Raw genomic sequence first — 15,996 nt, 5'->3', positions numbered from 1 at the left:
ACTGATCTCCAGAAGGCATTTGGAGTTCTGCATTTGGGGGTTATATGCCATGATGTTGGTGACGGCAGGGGTCTGTGGTGACCCGCAACCTTCACTTCACTCTTACTGAAAGGAGGCTCGGGCTCCCACGCTGCTGTCCAGTGGGGATCCCGGGGTGGAGCATGCCCAGGCACCCCTTCCTGCTCCGATCTTTCGCCAGTGCTGGGGCAGGACTGGAGCTCAGCTCACAGTAGGAAAGCAAAGATTTATATTTTTATCAAAGAAATAGCAGAGTGGAAAGGATTCACTAAGATAAATTCACAAGAGCTGGGATGCTTCAGCCAACACTGAATCAATTTAATCTCCACCTCCCTGCTCCAAAACGGCTCGTGTTGATAATTGCACTTAGTGATTCTTTGCCAACACTCAGACAGACGCTCGTCCTCTCAGAGCAAACAGAAACATACATCTCACAGCAAAGGCTCCCCAATCCAGCCTCTTCCCTGGATCCCTCTGTGCGCTAGCAGCATCCCCATCCACCAGCCCTGATGGGGACTGTTTGCAGGGACAGAGCTCCCTGCTACCTAAACAAGGGGAAGACAGGAGAGATGGATGGAGAAGGGCAAGTGCTCCACGCTGTGTGCTCTCTGGACAATATACACGTGTATTTTGTGTACTGGCAACTCCTGAGAGCCACAGGACAGAGAGGACTGGCTGTGTCAGGGCTCAGTGCTCAGCCTGGCAGATAATCCCCTCCATAAAGTGATCAAGATTCCCAAAGCATCCTAGCTCTATCAGAGCCAAAAACCATGCTGTGAATATTTCCTTTTGCACTACTGTAGCAGTAGGCTTACCTCTTTACCCTGAACAAAACATGTGCCTGAGTCATGGCATCTGAAGGCAAAGCATTGGGAGCTGAGCATATAGAAAACCTTAAGGGACAGAAACCAGGGCACTTCTCTTCAACCTTAGACTATGGCAGTGGGAAGGAAGATGCAAACAGCGTTCACTGAGCACCAGCCAGCAGTGCATGGGTGGAAAAAAAAATGAGGCATTTATATCTTGAAGCCAATCCGAAGAGTAATGCTGTCTCTGGATCAGCACACCTGCAAGGGGTGCTGTCTGGGTCTCATATGGCAGGACCCATCCTTTTCAGACCCCCACCAAACAGCACCACCATCAAGGACTGTACCTTGCATGCTTGTGTATGGTTTGTCTTCAGTGGTACCCACACCTAAGCGGCCTCATTTAATCTGTCCAGTGTTGCTCCACCCTGCCCAAAACAAACAAAAGCAGCTCATGCCCACTGCATCAAAGGACGTCAGCATTCTGATCTTCTCAGAAATCATGCTGACTTCTCTCTACACCTGTACAAATCAGCCAAATGGTGCCAGGCACCCTTCTGTGGCCCCATGGCCATCTGATATGTATGTGTTATGCCCCCACGCTAAAAATCTTTTAGACTTAAAACCAAGGTGGCCACACTGAAACTGCCCCTGCTAGTCCCCCAAAAATGCCCAGGAGTTGTTTAGGGTAGTCGTCCCTTGTCTAAACCATACCAGTGACCTCAGGCTCTGCTCTTCCTCCCTTTCTTTGCCCTCATGTGCCCAGCAGTTCTTCATCACACTGGATGCCACCTGCATCCCAGTCTTGTACACTGGCTTCAGCCACACAGCCCTGGCAGCAAAGCTCCCCACTGCAGCCCCAGCTGCTGGCAGTTCTCACTACATATAGAATCATAGATAGGTTTGTGTTGGAAGGGACCTTTCAAGGTCATCTAGTCCAACCCCCCTGCCATGGGCAGGGACATCTTCAACCAGATCAGGTTGCTCAAAGCCCCGTCCAATCTGACCTTGAATGTCTCCAGGGATGGGGCATCGACCACCTCTCTGGACAACCTGGGCCAGTGTTTCACCACCCTCAGTGTAAAACATTTCTTCCTTTAATCTCCTGCCTTGCCTTCTCCATCATGTACTGCACGGGCCAGGCAGTCTCACGGGACACACACAACTTGCTGAGTGCCAGCTATCCCTTCCACCCACCCACCCTCAATCCAATCTTTTACAGGGCATTGACCAAGGAGATCAGACAGCATTTCCCGAGATCCTTGTGGAGACAGCGAGGAGCCTGTGGGCTCCTTGAAAACAAGCCTCAGCTCACCACTGCCAAGGGAGGTTTAGCTTAGGCTTTAGGAAAAACTTTCTAGCAGTAAGACAGCCTTTGAGTACTGCGCTTGGAGAACCTACATCACCAGAGGATTTTGGATCAGGTCAGGTTCGCAACCATCTGAAATTGCTAGGGGTGAGAAGATCCTGCTTTGGGGAGGGGATGGACTAGTTGCTCTCTCCAGGTTCCATCCAGTCCTATTTTCTGCAAGTCCTGGATTCAAAACTGGCGAGTACCACCCATTCCCTCTGCTGTCCTTCCACTGCAGCACAGCTTTGGGTGAGGACTGAGCCGGCCACACGCCCAGCCCCCAGCGAGGTGCTCTTCTCCCACCGGCTCCGACCGCTGGACTTTGGGATGCACTGGAGGCTGGGGGGGAAATGTTTAATGTCTCTCTCAGATGTTGAAGCAATTCAGATATCTTCTCTGTCTGTTACTTCATTTACACAGCAGCCATGGTTTGTTGAGATATTCATGAAGATCCCAGGAGAAACCCAAAGAAAGGACACTGTGCCCACGGCTGCTGTTTCACCCCCTTCCCCCCAGCTATCTCACTTAGTCCCATAAAAGCTATTACAAGCCTTCCATCATTTTATTCCCACTAGGCATCTAAACCTGGGCTGAAATTAATGAGAAGTTAGACTTCTAAACACCTGCATGGTATTGCTACATTGTGGGGACAAGGCTTGTACGGGAAGCAACAGAGAACAGGAGCCAACTGAGTTGCAAAATGAATATTAAACAGAAATAGCTGCACAGCAGTATTTTATGCTTGTTACTGAGTTTGACTTCAATGGTGGTAGGAAAAAAAAAAAAATCCTAGGCAATGCAAGAACTCCAGGGTATTAGCATCTTCCCCCAGCATAAAAGCCCCATTTTTTACGGAGCACAAATGAGTTCTGGGCAGAGACGGGGGAGTCTCTGAGTACTCCTCTGTATTTGCCATCTGATATTTCTCAACAGTGTCAACAAAAAGTCTGGAGGACAGTTTCTACAGCAAGAAAGTGATACACTAAAAATTGTAATTTTTAAAATAGGAAAATAGGTAGGAAAGAGCCTTAAGAGGAAAGACGAGCTCCTTGTTTTCCTGCTGCATTGCGGCTGCAGAGTTAAGAATCTCACTTACGCTTTACTGCCATAAATTAAGAAGCACCAGCTCAAACACACACAAAGGCAAAAAGAAAAGGAAAAAAAGTCAGAGCTCTTACAGCTCATGGTGGCTCAGAGTCAGAGCTCTTATGGTCTTCCCGGGCTGAGCCTGAGCAACCCAAGTAACGGAGTAAAACCTGGGGCCAAGAACCAGCCGAGGAGCACTGTGCTCACCCTCAGGAACAGGAGGGGATTTCAAGTGACCTTGACAATGGGACAGAGCCCAGAATCCACAATGTGAAATTCAGCCAAAACCAGTGGAAAGTTCCACACTTCATGGGGAAAACCAGAGCGTGGTTTCCAAAGTGAGAAGTCCCTAGGTAAGCGGTGGGGTGGTAAGGACAGAGCTGGGCTTGGGGCAGACCCTAACCCCAATGAGCCGGCAACACAGTGCCAGTAAAGACCCATCTAATTCTGAAGCTCAATAGCAGCAGCATCACAAACAAGACACAGGTGTTATTACTCAGCTCCCCTTGAAACTGCTGTGGTCTCAGCCAAGTACCACACAAGGGTTTGGGCACTGTGGTCTCCGACAGACAGAAATGGAAAGAAGCCATAGGAACCAGATCAAGAAGAAAATAATGACACGTGAAACGAAGAGACTGGGTTTGTTTTCTTGAATAAACAGGGAGCTGGAAGGGGTAAACACACCACTGTTGTCAGGAGGTAAGAGGCTTTTCTAAAGACCGAGGATTTGTTTCTCTCCGTAACTACCAAAGGAAGGATGAGGAGCTTAGTTTGCAGTATCAATAATTCAGCTGGGAATTAGGGGAACTCTGAGTGACAGAAACGAAACACTAGAAGCAAGGAAGTCATGGAGCATCCTTCACCAGAGGCTTTGACGAGCAGTTTAAACGAGCAGCTCTTGGAAATCACCTGGGTCGTGGCACCGAGCACACGCTCCTGCAGACACACCGTGCTGCGGTTCGACAGCGAGCAGGTCATGCCCGCACCAGCGAGCATGTACCCTGCCATGAGCGTGCGGTCACGGACCGCAGCTGCGGAAGCGGCTTGGCACACACCGCTCACCCCTGGCACGCGTCCGCTGTCACCAAGCAGCGTGCACGGCACACGCGCACCGTGCACGGCTTCTGCAGGCTCAGCTGTGCTCGGTTTTTCCGAGTGACACATCACACCACAAAATCCCAACTGGGAGATGTGAATCAAAAGCTGTGGGACAAAATATACACCTGAACAGTGCACCTGACAGGAGGAAAGCATGACTAAGTTTGCTGTGAATAAAACATACTCCTTTTGGCTCCAGGCTGTCTACTAGCCACTGACAGCCTGATCAGTGAAAGTAGGGAGGACAAAAACAATCCAGAGAAAGGCAGCTTTATGATGGCACACGCCGCATTTAGGAAGCACGTATGTGCCAGGTCTCCCTGTGACTGCAGGGGATGGGGCCCTGTCTCCCAGATACCCCACCAGCTTTACCTTCTGCATCACCAAACCTCCAGCTGATCACCTCTTGCTGCTGAACACCATGGAACAGGTGCCCAGAGTATCCTGTGGAAGTTGTGGTATGGGATTAGGTAGGATGAATGCTCTAGATACATTTTGAAAACCAGAAAAGTTGATTTACTAAGCAGTTTTCTAACTCTGGGATGATTTCCCCAGGAATGAGTTAAAGCTACAACACAGGAGAGATCCTGTGTTAGGAGCAGCAGAGAAATAAACAAAGATGCTCAATGCTAAGGCTTTAGGGATAAAAACCCAAGAAAGTCTCTCCAGCCAGTGTGGTAAAGAAGTCAGGGTTAAAAATATGAATGTTTCTTTCTGCAGAAGGCGGCTGTTGAGAACAGAAACGTCCTGGAGGAGGAATGGAGGGTGGTGAGGGCAGCAGCCTGGCATGACCCAGGCTCACTGCTCTGGCACAGATCCTTAAGTATGACCAAGGGCAGGGCCATGGGTGCAGCCTCAAAATCAGCTTAAGCCAGCCCAAACTCCTGCTGTTATGGAAGGATGGTCCATTCCTCAGCTGCTCCTACCCACCACCTCCCATCTGTTGGCACAAGCAGTCGCAAGGCAGCACAGTCCACAGCAATAAAAGCGATTCCTTCTCGGACCGACAAGGACAGCTGGATGACGGCTATGCCAGTGCAGAAACAGCAGCACAACCAGTGGCTGGACAGGCCTCTTAAATCAGAATAACCCAGCTGCAAACCTGCACCCTCCCGAACTTAAATAATGATTAAGTCCCAGTAACAAAGCTCATGGGTAAATTTCTCACCAAGAAAGCTCTGCACAGGCCCGGCTTTGGCTAAATCAAGAGCTCGCAGGCAGCCTCCCCAGACCCAATGCCACAGAGCAGCACTGATCCTGTCCTTGCTCATGGGACAGGCTCAGCACCCAGAGCCAGCACCAAGCACAGTGGCCAGAGCCACCTGCACCCCAAACACATTAGAGGTGCTGCTGCTGTGGACGGACAGCTGGACACGTACAGAAATTATCATGGAGGTGACAGGTCTTGGTGTTAACACTCACCCAGATGCGATGAAGTTCAAGCCTACACCTCCCATGAATGTGTCCCACGCAACTGGAGATGGGATAACTCCCACCTTCCTGAGGTGGGACTGGACCGCTGCTGAAGGCTACGTGAAGATCAGATTCACGCCAGCCTGAAGAAGAATGTGCCCAGCTTCGGTGCCGCTGTTTGGGACTCAGCTGGGAGCAGAGAGAGCTGCTTGTGTGCTCAAGGGCTGCAAGGTAAAGAGTGAGCCAGCACAGCCCAGGCTACTTCTTAGGCTGCTGCTGTCCTCACTGTCCTTCAGGCTGACTTTTGGTCTGACTCACGTGAATTTTAACTTTTTGGTTGCATTGTCCCATTATCAGCAAATGGCACGCTCCTCTTCCAGGCCGCCTCTCTGTAGACACAGACGGTCGCGCCACAGGAGCAGCTTGGGCCAAGGCAGGCATCAATCCCTGCCTCGCAGCCTCAGGGAGAGACGTGTAGGTGGTCTCACCACCTCCACTTCAGCTTTAATAGGACAAATGGGCAGCAAGTCCTGGCTACGGAGTGCACGAGGCTGAAGGGAAGGGTCTCAGCCTGTCTCTTTGCTCAGGATCCCCCACAGACCCCATCGGGCAGCCCGCACTCAGCACATTAACCACTATGAACCTATTAGCTTCCCTCATTCTCCCCCTGCTCCAGGAACCACACATAGTCAAGTCGCCACCAGTCTGGGTCTCTAGCATTTAAATCCCACTGTCCTGCCCCCCTTTTATTTTTTTCTCTCTGTAGCTCAGAGCTATTTCCTAGAGAGCAGCAGCACCTTGCTGTCAAGTGGGGCAATGTTCAAGAGGGAAACAGTCTGTTCAGCATTGCTTTAGCCAAACCAAAGCAGAGGTAACAGAAACCTATTTCGGAAAAGAAACTGAGCAAAACTGACCCCACTCAAGCCATGACAGCCTGCTTCCCTGGCTAGTGATAGCAGTTGGGGGATTAAGGAAACAGCAACAGGAATATCTGGCTGGCCTTTATGGCAATAACAGTGTTTGTTGGAACAGTATAGGCAGCAGTAGCCAGCCGAAAGGCCAGGCGAGCAGTAGCCAGGGCAGTAATTAAGGACGAATTGTGTACGAGAGAGAGATGGTGGCTCTTGATGCCTCCCCCCACCCCCCAAAAGGAGCATCAGCACTCAGTGCAACTCTCATTCCCCACTCCAGCTCCTCTCTAACTGCCTCTCCTCTCTGACTAGCAGAAAGCGTAAGCCCTCTTCACTCTTCCCCCAGGAGACCAGATCAGGCAGGATTTCAACAGCACTCGTGTTTAGGAATACCTCAAAGAGAGACAGCAGAAAAAGCAAACTGCAAGAACAAGGAGACTCTAGGCTGCAGGGTCCCCTGGGAGCTACTCCTGTTTACACAGGAGTTACATTAATGGTGCATGAGATCCCACACTGGTCCAGACAGCAGCCACAGTCTTGACAGCCCCATCTGCGCTCTGCCGTCGAGACAGCAAAGGGTCAGCGCCAGATGGGCAGGAGCAGCAGCAGAAGGGAAATGACAGACAGGCACAAGCATCTTCGTAACTTCACTAAACCCATCTATTACAGTCTAAACAGCAGCTCCTCAGCAGATTTTTGCCTCTAGCCCATACCTTCCCACGTACCTGTTGACAGCCTAACACATTGTTTTTCAATTCTCACTAAACTCTCTCTGCCCCATCCAACAGGTGAGATTAACATGTCCTGCAGGAGGGATTCTGCTTCCCCATCAGCCCTGCTCCAGCCCTTGCAATTTCTGAACTTTCCAAAACTTGATCAGAAGAGGATTTTTGTAGTCAAAAGGCCCCATCCCCTCAGAATTTTTTTGGCAAAATTTCTTGGGTGGCACAGCTGCCAGGAGTGGTGATTAGACACAACAGTCTTCCCTTGGAAGCAGAGTGAGCCACTTCAAGGTATCTGCAGTGGTGCCCTGTCAGAGAAACCAGAAGCAGAAGAAATAGCACAAGTGCTGGACTGAAAAACAAGGTGGAAGGGTTCAAGCCTTACCTCTAGCACAGTCCCAGATTTGCCCTGTGAACTCAGCATACCTCCTTTGCACGTTACCGAAACACAGACTTGGCATTACTTCAGCCCCTTCCTCATGTTTACCTCAAGCCCAAATCTTCAAAACGACACAAAGAAACAGACACCTTACAGAGTTAAGCATGGTTGCCCCAGCAAATACAGGGTTCTGCTTACATGCCTCATTTTACACAAGAGCCTTCAGAGAGTTCTCTGGAAGGAACCGTGTGCAGGAGGTGCAGGGCTCACAAACAAGGCCCCAGCCTCCAGCTGCTACAATTCACTTTTAATCAAAAAAAGTGTTCCCAAGATACCACTGCTCATTCCTTCGACATTCCACATTTTATTGAGTTTGGCTGGATTAAAGGGTTAGTTGTATGGTACATTAATTCAATAAATATTTAAGAACTGGATGATAAAGCCCCATCCCATTAGAGCAGGGAGTTAAGTACACGGGTAAGTAAAAATGTATTATTTTTAAAAGATCAAATAACTAGCTGGGGTGGGTAAATGCAACTCTCAAAAAAAAAAAAAAATGGCATGTGCACTTCAGAAGGCTTTCTGGCCAAGGACAGCATGGAAGCCCATTACCAGAAAACTGACTGATAAATAAGAGTAGGTTTTTAATACAGAATAAAATGCACTGCAGCAGTTCTGCCATTTCCTGCTAAGAACCGAAAAGGAATATTTACCAAGCACAACGCTCTGCCCTGTCAGTCTGGATGGAGATGAACTGTCCAGGTAGCAATGCACCTACCACCAGCTCCTTTAAAAAGCTTTTTGGAAGCAGAAAAAGAGGCGACAAAGAGAGTAAGAAATGGTGGGAGAAGGTTCTCACTGGCATATGTGCACACACTCCAGCTTTCTAAGCTTAACATAAATTGCTCCTTCACCATGACAGACAGCATAGCAAGCTTACAACACACTTAGCCTAGGGATGTTGTCTTGCTGTCTTTCACAGCAAAGGAAAAGATATCAGTCAGATCCACTTCTTTCTCTGAAGGCACAAGTAACAGTCTTTAGTAAATGAAAAGAATTGTCTGAAGTCCCCAGGACAGATCTTTAAGGTAAGTGGCATTAGCACTTTTCCCTGTCTGTTCAGGAAAAGCCCTGCCTGTAGGGTTCAATGTAGGACCATGCAAGAGCACTTAAGTTTTCAGGAAGCCCAGCTACTAAAGCAATATATAAACTTCTTATGCACCCTATCCATACCTGTGCACCAACCCCCAGTTGGATGGGGAAGCTACAAGACACTACTGTGATCACCCCTCCTGCCACAGTTCCAGCAAGCCTCTACATCCTGAAGTTACGCTAGATGCTTCCATCTTAGAAGGACTCCAGCCAGGTGGAATGGCTTTGCTGGCACTGCAGAGCAGATCCATTAGGAGCCACACATCATACACTCATCCCGGTTCTCCAGGGAGCACACCATGGCTGCTTTATTCCTCTCCTTCTCTTCCTCTTCCTTGGAGGCCTTCTCCCGCTCTCTGAGTTTCTCTTTGTTCAGGGTGAACTGGATGGGGTTAGCAGCTGGTTTTGTCCTTAGGTAGTACATGCCAGTCTTCAGACCCTGCAGAGCAAAAGCATGAGTCTAAGAGCTGGAATCAGCTGGAGGTCAGGCAAGCAACAGCCAAACTCTGAACTGCTGAGGCCGAACTCCCTTAGCCCATGCCACTGTACCAGCCTCACAGTCATGTCTAGTAGTAATCAGGATTAATGGGAGCAATGCTACAAGCATCCGCAGCTTTATCGCTCTAGAGAGATATTCCACTAGTAACACCAGATTCTTGGAAGGAAACAGCTGTTTACCTTTCTAAGAATCAGCAAGACTAACTTTTCATGAAAGAACTTATCAGCCCCCATTTGCTGTCTGTTCTGAACAAGCCTCCCACACCGCTCCTCCCAGATACCTGCTTCCACCCATAGAAGTGCATGCTGGTGAGTTTGCCATAGTTGGGTTCTGCAATGTGGATGTTGAGAGACTGGCTCTGATCAATGAAAGCTCCTCTGTCTGCTGCCATCTTGAGGACAGTCTTCTGGGAGATCTCCCACACTGTCTTATAGAGTTGCTTCAAGTCATCAGGAATCTCAGGTATATTCTAAAAGGAACAGGAAGAGTTTTCCAATGCAGTGTGAACAGTGACTGTCCAAATGTTCCTATTTATAAAACCAAACTCTTCACCAATTGCTGAGACTTCAGTAATCTTGACTAGAACAAGGCTTTTTGCAGCTGAACTCTATCACTGAATTCAAGCATCCTGTATCTGAAAGCACCCAAGCATAAAGAAACCTTACTTGCTGAAACAGGCCAGCTTCTTCGGGGAATTTGAGAGAAAAAGCTGTTTGCAAACAGACCATTACTGTTTTGCCCTAAATAGTTGTGAGGTCTTACAAAAAGCAATCCAGCAGCTATTACCCCTCCAAACTTCATGACAAGCGGGATGCACTTTGTTAGCATGCATGACTCCAAGCACAACAGTTGCAGCAGCATTTCAAACTCCACAGCATAAATGATTCATCCCACACAGACTCTTCTACATGTAATTTCTGGATCTGCATGTCATATACTTAGCTCCTGTCTCAAGACTACTCCCTGCTACGAAACTACCCCTTTATAATCCTCATGATAAATGGGAATCCAAACATTTGCAGAATCTGCCTAAAATAAAGCAGCCTGACTCAGTATTCGTTCTAGCAATAATTAATAGTACACTTCCACTGGGCTTCTCTATTACACGGGCAGGCTCCAGCAGGAACAAATTACCATTGAGATCAGACACATCCCCTCATATTTCTAATGGAAATGCCACACATTACAGCTTTTCTTCGCCAGGCTAGCTGAGTCACTCATACACAGCAGACCTCAAAAGCACTGTGTGGCAAAATGGCCCCACAGCCAGCACTTCCCAAACTAGCAGGAACCCCTGTGCTGTTCCCCCTGGTTTCTCACACATACCTGGATAGAGCCGTTGTGGGCAATGATTTGGTTTTTCATCTCCTCATTCCACAGGCCCCTCTCTGTGAGATCTTTCAGCAAGTGTGGATTCACAACCTGTAAGGGGCAAGGCCAAAAAATGAAAGCACTGTATATTCTGCTAAGCTATACACCCTGCCTTACGGCACAGGAACACCTTCCTAGAGGAGATAAATTCACCCCAACGTGCACAGGTTTTTTAGACGGTTAAACAAGACCTTGTACGGTATTGACAAACTTTCACTCTTCAGTCAGCACCAAGGTATGCATGCAGACGGCCAGACTACACACAAGGTTAAAACAACAGGGTAATGAAAGTGAGATGCTGCGGCTGCCGCAGACAACAGAAGGCTGTCTGCAATGCCTGGCTGACACCAACTTGGGGCTAAACTAGTAAGGCAGAAATGGGAGAAGTTACTGACATTACAAATGAGAAAGAGGAGTGTACAGAACTCCCCTGCATGAGGAATGCCAAAAGATGTGAAAGGGAGAGATCTTGGTTTACCAGGGCCACTGACCACAACCTGAATTACTAATTAAGGATGTAAACAATCACCAAGATTGGGGTCAGAAGTAGAAAGAATAAAATAGGTGCAGGCTGTTTATTTGGGAAGAAAAAACAGCAAACTTTTGCTTGCTGGGGCTGGGGGTACCTGTCCAGCAGCCCTGCACCTGACCTACATAGTGGAGTGGGTTAATAAATCTGTTGCTCTGACCTCACCACACGTGTCTGATTTGATCTTGCAGTCAGGAGGAAATGGAGTGCTTTCCCTAACATCAATGAGGGGACACCTCAGAGGGGATGGACAGACGGGACCTCCCTAATAGTTTGATATTCCCCTTGTCTCACACAGAGGTCTCTGCTAACTCCAGCCTCCACAACTCAAATTGTTTTGTACTTTCCTAAATGACAGAACCCTCTGCATCTGTAAAACTTTTACATAACCTCTTCAGATCTCTTCAGTGTTTTACATACAGCTCTTTCCTCAGGACTGTGCAAAGCAGCACTGTGGTCTCAGTTACTCTTCCCATAGCATGCATGTCCTTTCAATAATTTCACTAATCATCATTCATTTAGCAATTATTCCTGCAGGCCATCTTGAGGCCTCATAATGTTTTTTTGCCAGGCAAAAGCAGCACTTCTTTAAAATTTTGCATATTCCGTGATTGTTGTGGAATATGCAAAACTGTACTACTACAGCACATAGTACAGGCTAGATGTTCCCCTTGGCACTTTTGGCCTTTGACATAAACATCTAACTGAATTGAGTTACCAAGCGTGTGGCCTCCATCTTGTCTTTCTTAGCAGTGAAAGTCATCAAAGATATCTAAAAACAGAAAAGCTCTTTCCCACAGCTGTCTCGCTTACCTGAAACTCTCCTGAGAGGACTCTGCGTGTGTAGATGTTACTGGTGTAGGGCTCAATAGATTCATTATTGCCCAAGATCTGAGCAGTAGAAGCAGTTGGCATGGGAGAAAGGAGAAGGCTGTTTCTGACACCGTATCTAGTAACAACAGTCAAGAGTTAGAAAGCTTCAACCAAGTGAGACAAGACAGAAAAGACCTAAGAATAGTCCAGTTTATATACTGTCTGCAAAGAGCTAGGAGGGCCAGTATAAGGAACTCCCAGCTCACACGCTCAGAAATCTCACCTTCTCAGGGTAACCTGCAAACCTTCAGGTTGCCTACAGTAAAAAAAGGGAAGCTCCACTAAACTTTTAACATGGGTCAACATGGAAGCATAACTAAAGTCTCTCCTATTTTCATCTTTAACCAGAGGTTTTCCCAAATTATTTACTCATGAGAAAGGGTGCACAGAAAAAAAGTCTGTCAGGCACTCTACAACTCCACAGCACTCAGGCAAAAACAAAACAAGCAGCCCATAAAGAGCCTGAGACCTCTCCATACAAATGACAGTAGACAGATTTACTAAATTTAAAAATTAGATGCATACAAATGGAACAAATTCATTACAGGCCCTTCATGTTTTAACGATTCCTGTCTTCAGGATGTTCAAGGCTCAGCTGCTTTTCCCTGTCAGTGGGTAAAGAGTTCCCAAGCCCGGATGAGTGTCTCACTCATCACTACATTTGCTTAACAGGAACACAAACCATTCTGCTGATGCATCCAAGATGAAAGAAGAGTTCAGCTAAATCAGAGTCTAGGGGGTGGGCTCTCTCTGGATTGTAAGAACAAAAATGAAAGAACACCATCCACAAAACAGTTTTGAAGAAAAATCTACTGGGGCAGGTGGGAAACACATAGGACCATTTTTACACTTGCGCCCTATCTTTTGTTTTCAGTCAGTCAGAACATATCAAATGTATTTTACATCTAATACAAACTACGCAAGACTACTCACTTAGCAATTTTCTCCTTTAAAGCCTTCCAGTCCCAAAGATCAGACGGGGTGACATTCCACATGTCATACTGAAGAATCTGAAGAACATAGGTGCAGTCCAAATTAGACAGGGCACTCTTTTCTCCACGTTTTATAAATCACATTGTAAATTGACCTGTTATTAATTATTCTCTGCAAGTCAGCCTCAGTGAAGCCCCTGTATCATAATCTTACACTCAATATTTTAATTGTGCTAAAGGGGACAGCCAGCACAGGCTCAGTCTTGCTTTTCTTCTATTGCTTTCTGCACCTCAGTTTAACTTACGCATTTCTTACTACACTTAAGAAGCCAAATGATCAAGGAAAACTCACACACCATTTGCACTGTTGCAATATTATCAGCCAAAGGTGTTTGAGTCATATGTCTCCTTCTGTATCAAAGACGAGGCACAGTCACATTATCTGCTTTTCATAGCTTTGGCCCTGACACAGGACAGTTCCTGGTACTTACTCCTTTGCTGACAGGAGAACCCTCATATGTTTCATATGGTCCTTGCTCCTTGGCAAGTTCACAGCTGGCTTCCAAAGCACCATAATATATGGTTTCAAAAATTTGCTGGTTCAAGCGCTGGGCCTCGGGACTTTCAAATGGGTACCTCATCAAGATGAAAGCATCTGCCAGGCCTTGCACACCAATGCCAATGGGACGGTGGCGTCTGTTGGAGCGTTCAGCCTGCATGGCAATCAAGCAGAAAGAATAATTACCTTTAGCAGAACTACATAGAATCATAGAATAAATAAGGCTGGAAAGGCCCTCTGAGAGGAATTTTCATCCATACCACTGCCTTAACTTTTATGGGCCATCCCTTCTGCTGCAACAACCCACCTTTCAATTCTGCCCAGTTCCCCACCATTTGCTGGGTGGGGCAGGAATTTGAGGACCCAGATTAAGTTTGTGAGAAGTGATCACTGATCTTAATTGCTCAACCTGACAAAGGGGGCCATGATTTAGAAGTGAACACCAAGCATTTTCTGAAAAACAGGCCCATGAAGACATTTAAACTCATGCATTCAAATTGTACGTGCCAGAAATATGTGATTCTCATCAGGTTTGGCTTCACGCTTTGGGTATTTGCTTATTTCCTCCTCCAACACCCAGCTCTGCTGCTTGCCCTTCTATGTTCTTGCAATGCAACAAACCCTGCTTCCATTCCTCTTCAACAACTACCAACCCTCTTCCCCACATTCCAGAAAGCAGTCTAGGCACCCTCCCAAAGATGCGTAAAACCAACAAGACTGAGTTACACCTTCTTGGGATCTCTCCAGGATCCTTCTCTCTGGTCCACTTTCCACTCTGTTCCTAGTGCTGTTCTGTGCTTTATGGAAATCCTCACACATGAAAAAATTCCAGCTGCAGAACCATCTCAAGGGGAGGCTTTTTCTACAACTGCTTCACTAAAGAACTGTTCTGGGTTGAAGCTTAAGAAGCCACTAAACAACAGGTCACATCTGCAAACAGACAGTTAACGGAACACCCAACTATTTGCTAAAACAGGTTTACAAAAATCTGTCACTGAATCCCTCTGCCCAAGACTGAGCTGGGATTGCTACAGAACAACAGGCCCTTTGTCACCAGACTCTCGGCATGCCTTCAGCCCCACACTAGCTCAGCACTGCACTCACCTCTGGCACAGGGTAGTAGTTGATGTCAATGATTTTGTTCAGGTTTCGGACAATAACTTTAGTGACTTCAGCTAGCTTCTTGAAATCGTATGTATGCTCTGAAGTGACATACATGTTCAGGGCTATAGAGGCCAAATTACAAACTGCAACCTGTGGAGAAAACACAGTGAAAACAGGCATGCCAGCCAACACCCCACGCAAAAAACCCCACAATCTCAGTTCCAGAGCATGCTCTCTGGATTATCCAAACTATAGGGAAACAAATCGAGCAACCTAAAAGGCTGGAAAAACACACTCCTCATTTCTACACTATCTTATGAGTTGTAGAAAGGGTAACCAATTCAAAAAGGCTTAGTAGAAATCAGTATCAGCATAAAAATTCAATTCTCTGCCTAGTCAATCATACTGCCTGCAAGCCATCCTTGCATAAACTAAGCCTAACCATTTCTTGCGTTGCCAGAACCAGCAGCTGATCCCAGTGAGATCCAGACTATATTATATTAGGTCATTTTCTTAGTCATTTTTTAACACTAGCATTTTTGCCAACCCCAGGAGAACTGAAAGAAGTCAGCTAAGATTTCTTGTGCAGTGCAGGCAGGCAAGATGGCTCTCCAAATCTTCTAGACTACTCACGATTTTATATGCCAAAGAGTGTGAGCTAAAGAACAACTAGTGGCTCAGACAGTAGAAACTGATACTTTAAGGTACAACAGCCTCAAGAGCTTTAGTGCACTAGAAATGCTCCATGCTGTACTAGCACTAAATCATTTTCATGTCCTTCCTTTGCCTTTGTTAGCAATGCTGCAGTCCAAACAGCACATCTGTAGAGCACCAAGATTAGGGTAGTACACAGGGAACTTGGGTGGAACTGTCACTGAAATGTTAAGCCTGGGAGTAAGAGGTATGGTTTTACTAAATCATTAGCTGAACAGATGCTTACATCAGCTAGCAGCAAGCCAAACAGCTCACTTCTCCCTCAAGCTTTCAGACGTTTGCTTTGATGGGTATCTTGTTTTATATCAAATCCTCCACGGGAGTTGGAAGGAAGGGGAAACCCACACACAGAGTCTGTGGAAGAGTTGTAAGTACTCGAGTCAAAACATCCCCAGAATTTTCTTAGCTACCTGTTGCCTTCTCCAACCAAGAGTCAGACATATTCTAGAAAGCTGCAACAGAAGCAGTCACATCTTTCC

General features: G+C 47.0%; 1 protein-coding gene across 2 annotated transcripts in view; it reads right to left on the bottom strand.

Moving 5' to 3' along the window:
• Positions 1-15,996, bottom strand: part of RRM1 (ribonucleotide reductase M1) — a 30,557-nt gene that overhangs the window by 3,648 nt on the left and 10,913 nt on the right. Inside the window, exons 13-19 of one of the 2 annotated variants that reach the window (XR_774940.1) lie at positions 14,804-14,953; positions 13,632-13,853; positions 13,142-13,218; positions 12,149-12,284; positions 10,762-10,857; positions 9,716-9,904; positions 9,018-9,375 (exon numbers count right to left, since the gene is read on the bottom strand). Coding sequence is in view for 1 of the 2 variants with exons in the window: in XM_010576704.1 (XP_010575006.1) it covers positions 9,187-9,375; positions 9,716-9,904; positions 10,762-10,857; positions 12,149-12,284; positions 13,142-13,218; positions 13,632-13,853; positions 14,804-14,953 (1,059 nt within the window). In the remaining variant the exon portion in view is untranslated. Of the gene's footprint in view, positions 1-8,128; positions 9,376-9,715; positions 9,905-10,761; positions 10,858-12,148; positions 12,285-13,141; positions 13,219-13,631; positions 13,854-14,803; positions 14,954-15,996 lie in introns of those variants that run through there. The other variant, XM_010576704.1, reaches the window with a different exon arrangement.

The sequence above is a fragment of the Haliaeetus leucocephalus genome, unplaced genomic scaffold, assembly GCF_000737465.1.
Source record: "Haliaeetus leucocephalus isolate CR32 unplaced genomic scaffold, Haliaeetus_leucocephalus-4.0 Scaffold536, whole genome shotgun sequence".
NCBI classification, from domain to species: Eukaryota; Metazoa; Chordata; class Aves; order Accipitriformes; family Accipitridae; genus Haliaeetus; species Haliaeetus leucocephalus.
This window is presented reverse-complemented; position numbering and strand designations above follow the sequence as displayed.